The 5,209-nt window shown below is 40.4% G+C and overlaps 1 protein-coding gene across 1 annotated transcript; it reads right to left on the bottom strand.

Annotated features, from left to right (window-relative positions):
• Positions 1 to 700: 700 nt before the first annotated feature.
• On the bottom strand, positions 701 to 4,375 carry LOC142181032 (uncharacterized). Its single transcript, XM_075253145.1, has 6 exons — positions 4,207 to 4,375; positions 3,369 to 4,138; positions 2,981 to 3,194; positions 2,880 to 2,938; positions 1,231 to 2,784; positions 701 to 1,078 (listed from the first exon to the last, which is right to left on the bottom strand). The coding sequence occupies exons 1-6, from the start codon at positions 4,373 to 4,375 to the stop codon at positions 701 to 703; spliced, it is 3,144 nt and encodes a 1,047-aa protein (XP_075109246.1).
• Positions 4,376 to 5,209: the final 834 nt, after the last annotated feature.

Genomic DNA, 5,209 nt, shown 5'->3' with positions numbered 1-5,209 from the left:
TGTTGTGCTCGATTATTGATGTGTTTTTGTTCTTTTGCATCATTTATCTCGAAAGTTGCAGCATGGATTGCCATAAGCATCGTAATGGCACCTGCATTAGAGAAAAGAAAGTTAGAAATACCAACCATTATATCCTCATCCCTTAGGATTTGAATATATTGGTCGATTAAGTTATGCCTCCTGCTCTTCCTTTTCTCTTTGCTTCCTATCTCCTGTTCACCTTCACCCTTAGATTTGGACATTGCAGCTTATCTTCATTAACCAACCTCCTTCCCTGTGCATCTAGATGCCAGAATTGTTGGCATTCTATTTCTCCATGATCTAAAGCATAATTAGCCAAGTGGTCTGCCAGCTTGTTGCCCTCCCTATGAATATGAGTAACTGTGTAATTGCTCCCATTCATTAGTTGCATCATTTCCTCTACCTGCTCAGAAATGATCCATGGTGGTTTCCAGATCCCATCCATTATCTTTTTTAATAACATTGAGTCAGTTTGAAGCCATACATGTGAGTATTGATGAAATCTGCAGAACCTTAGTGCTTCTACCATGGCCTTCGCTTCAACTACTGTGTTTGTTGTCTCCTCAATCTCTTTCCCTACTGACTTGACTATGTCACCATTTTCATTTCTTATACAAAAACCTATTGAGCTCCTGCCTGGATTTCCCCTCGATGCACCATCCGTATTAACTTTTAGCCATCAAGCACTTGGAAATTCCCACATGACTTTTGTAACCTTAAGTTTAGGAGTGAAGTTTTCCATCATAGCTAATAGATCTTGCCATTTGTGAGGTACCATGTCCATCCCAGGCTTTCTCACTTTCACCAATGCTTGTAGATTTGATGAAACTTGATAAATCACCCTGCTAGTTGTCACCGCCTCCCCATACTTCATACTATTTCTTCTTTTCCAAAGTTCCCAGACTACGCATGAGGGGAGTGCTTGCATTACTGGTTTTAATCTTAAGCACACATTTGCAGTCCAACATTTTGTGATTGCTTGGTGCAATGTAAGTCCTCCACATCTATTCCTGCCCTCGATAGAAAATACTTCCAAGTTGTCTTTGCAGTTTCTGATCTAAAAAATAAGTGCTGAAGAGATTCATCGTAAGGCTGTACACAACACCAACATTTTGATGGCATGCAGTAACCTAACCTTTTCAAGAAATCATCTAAATGTAGCTTTGCTTTCCACATGAAAAATGCTATTTTAAAAGGCAGTCCCTTTACCCAAATCATTCTACAAGTTTTTCTTGGTTCGTCTCTTCTTCTCGTATACTCCCATGCTGACTTAACACTGAAATATCCTCTTGTTTCCAGCATCCAAAAAGGCTTGTCAAGAACCCGCATTGTTGAAGGTGGTTTGATTTTCTCCAGAATGTGTACTGCTAACTCTTCAGGAAGCATTTCAAATAGCCTGTCCACATCCCACTCACCATCTAAGGTAACATCATGTACATTATGTACATTTTCATCAATGCCAAAGTCCTGAGGAACTAAAAAATATAGTGGCCCAAGACCTGTCCAGTTTTCATACCAAAATAGTGATGATCCCATTTTTGTTTGCCAAAGGATTTGATGTTCAATCAGATTTCTGCATTCCAACATTTTTCTCCAGACGTGAGACCCCCTTTTCCACGGAACAATTATAGGATTTAATTTTTTACAGTATTTCTGACATACAAAAGAGCTCCATAGGCTTGGTTTTGTTCTAAAATTACACGACAACTTCCTGAATAATGCCTTTGTTACATCATGCAGTGACCTGAAACCTATCCCTCCTTCCTCAACTGGCATGCATAAGGTATTCCATGAAGCCCAATGCCTACTAGTTCCTCCTACAGTGCTGCTCCATAAAAACTGAGCAAACAATTTGTGCAACCTATTTATCACATACTTTGGAGGGTTTACAACTGATAGTAGATGCATAGGCATGCTTTGCAATACATGGGATATGAGAACTGCCCTGCCCCCTACTGATAATAACTTGCCCTGCCATGATTGCAGTTTGTCCATTACCTTAGTAATTAGGGGCTGATAGAATTCCAACTTTCTCCTTGCATAAAATATCGGACAACCTAAATATATGATAGGGAAATCATTCCTATCAATGCCTGTGATCCTTTCCACCTTGCTGACCACTTCCATGTCTGTTAAATGATGCAGGTACATAGCTGATTTGGTCTTGTTAACAAGCTGCCCAGATTCATTTTCATATGCCTTCAGCACTTGCATAATCAACATCAGAGATGTTTCATCTGAGGATGAGAAAATAATCATGTCATCTGCATACGCCAAATGATTGATCTTTGGACTCCACTTTGGCATCCCAAATCCACAAAAATACAGGTTAGTATGTAGCGCATTGAGACCCCTAGATAATGCTTCTGCTGCCAATATAAACAAAGTTGGAGATACAAGATCACCTTGTTTTATTCCCCTTGAGGACTTAAAGAACCCATGAGCTTGACCATTTATTAGAATAGAATACCAATTGTTTGAAACTAATCCAAAGACAATCCCTATCAACCTTTCTGTGAATCCCATCTTTCTCAGTACCTTGGTTAGGAATAGCCAAGATATTCTATCATAAGCTTTGGTCATATCTAGTTTCAGGATGACATTAGGTCCAACCTTAGTTCTAAGTCTAATGTCAGTCACTATCTCCTGAGTTAGAAGGATGTTTTCTACTATATTCCTTCCCTTAACAAAACCTGCCTGTTCCTCCGATATCAGACTTGGGAGAAATTTCACTAGCCTTTCATGTACCACACTTGATATAACCTTATTAGAAAAATTACTGAGGCTTATTGGTCTTAAATCAGAAAAGGTGGTAACTTCTTTTTTCTTTGTTAGAAGAACTAGGTTGTGTGTGTTACACACTTGGGTAGCTCATGACCACTGAAAAAAGCCCTCACCATGTCGTACAGGTCATCCCCTATTAAGTCCCAACAAGAATGATAAAATTTTCATGTCATACCATCTGGCCCCCCAGCACTATCACCATTAAGTCCAAGTACTGCCATTTTAACCTCCTGTTTTGTTGGTTGCTTAATTAATTCTGCATTCTGCTCAGTGTTAATCAGATTAGGAACATGCTCTACGATATCAAATGATGCAGGAGTAGCTGCTTCTGTGAACTGTTCCTCGTAGAATTTGATAGCCTCTTCTGCAATTTCTTGTTCTTCTTCAATCTAGGTTCCTCCACTGTTTTGAATTTTGTTAAGTTGAAGTCTCTTCCTCCTACCTCTCACTTGTGCGTGGAAGAACTTAGTGTTCCTATCCCCTTCCTTGAACCAAGTCAAGCCTGACATTTATTGCCAATATTTCTCCTCTAGTGCCAGACATTTGATCAATTCTGCCTGAACCTTTTGTAGTCTTTCCCTGTTCATCCCTGTAGGATTTGCTTCAAATTCTGCTTCATGAACCATCACTACCTCTTCCATACTTGCTATTTTTTGGAAAATATCTCCAAATGTAGCCTTACTCCACAATGAAAGGGCCTTCTTTAATTTTTTTAACTTGTGATTAAAAAGAATAAAAGGATTTGCACTGAAATCAGCAGACCAATTCTCTTTCACCACATCTTTAAAAGTCGCATGTTCCACCCAAAAATTCAAGAACTTAAAAGGTTTTTTTATAGGTGGAGTCTCAATATCACACTTCAGATACATTGGACTATGATCAGAGCCAGTCTTTGACAAATGTTGCACCTCTATTCCTGGAAATGTTTGTTGGAACTCAACATTGGCCAAACATCTGTCTAGTCTTTTGAATATACAGTCTTCCTCTGCTCTCCCATTCCACCATGTAAATATGCTGCCTTTAAATCCAAGGTCGAATAGATTGCAAGTGTTGATGCAGTGTCGAAAATCATCAATTTCATTCAATGACACAGGTAACCCACCAAACTTCTCTTCTTCGTCCCATATTACATTGAAATCACCTCCTACAAGCCATGATGCATCCATATCCCTTGCCATTGCATATAATGAATCCCATAGTTCTATCCTCTCAATTGCATCACATTTTGCGTATATCAATGTTAGGACAAACTCCACATGCGATTCAGTATGAAACAATCTTAGTGTTAATTGTTGCACCATATTGTACATAACAGTTACCTCAAATACCTCATCTATAAAAGCCCAGATCTTGTTGGAAACATTTGAAATTGCCTGTGCAAGTCCTATCTTGTTTCTGTACCAATTCCCATTGTAGCACCACCCCCTGCAAAGACGCCAACACCAATTGAGGTTGCGTTTGGGTCCCCAAAGGCACCTGTACTATTTGAAGTAGCTGTATTACCTTCCAAAGCAAGGGTGCCCATTCCGGTAGCAATGACAGCCATAACACTGTTCCACACAAAGGCCATACCATAGGATTACACAGTCGAGGCAAGAAGGAAAGGGAAAACCAAGTTTGGAGAAGCAGTTACGACTTATGGCATGATAAGGACCTGTAGGGTTTATACTCCAAAACACTTGGCTGAGTCGAGTAAGCAGGTATCTGGATGGCCAGCCATCACTGAAGATGGGCCTGACGACCTCTTGAGGAAGATACAGGCCAAAGAGTATTCAGTCATTGATCAGTTGAACAAAACGCCAACCCAGATCTCTATCTTAGCACTGCTACAAAGCTCTGACGCACATAAGAATGCCTTATTGAAGGTGCTGAGTGAGGAGTATGTACCAAGCAACATCACCGGAGGAGAAACAACAAATATGGTGGGACAGGTATTGGAGAGTCACAAAATCACTTTTCATGAAGATGAGTTGCCACTAGAAGGGCTGAGCCACAACAAGGCATTGCACATCATCGTACAATGCGAGGATTATTTTATCACCAGGGTCCTGATCGATGGAGGGTCCAGCCTCAACATTTGTCCGCTGGTAACACTCAGAATATTAGGGAAAGGGTTGCATAAGATCAAAGACGGGGCCATTAATGTCAAAGCCTTCGACGGTTCCCAAAGGTCCACTATTGGGTAAATCAGCCTGTGTTTACAGATGGGGCCTACTTGGTTTGATGTTGACTTTCAAGTAATAGACGTGCCGGGATCTTACAACTTGCTCTTAGGACAACCATGGATTCATGCTGCTGGAGCTGTAGCATTAACCCTACATCAGGCAGTGAAATGTGAGTGAAATCAACAAGAAGTGATCATCCATGACGACGGTAGCAATCCCATATACAGTCGCCAGACCAT

This window comes from Nicotiana tabacum, chromosome 5 (genome assembly GCF_000715075.1).
Source record: "Nicotiana tabacum cultivar K326 chromosome 5, ASM71507v2, whole genome shotgun sequence".
Classification (NCBI taxonomy): Eukaryota; Viridiplantae; Streptophyta; class Magnoliopsida; order Solanales; family Solanaceae; genus Nicotiana; species Nicotiana tabacum.
This window is presented reverse-complemented; position numbering and strand designations above follow the sequence as displayed.

Coding starts and splice junctions, on each gene's coding strand:
- LOC142181032 (XM_075253145.1), bottom strand. CDS start 4,375: ATGGCCTTTGTGTGGAACAGTGTTATGGCTGTCATTGCTACCGGAATG. Junction 2,785..2,879: donor GTCATGAGCTACCCAAGTGT/GTAACACACACA, acceptor TTTTCTAATAAG/GTTATATCAAGTGTGGTACA. Junction 1,079..1,230: donor AAACTTGTAGAATGATTTGG/GTAAAGGGACTG, acceptor CTTATTTTTTAG/ATCAGAAACTGCAAAGACAA.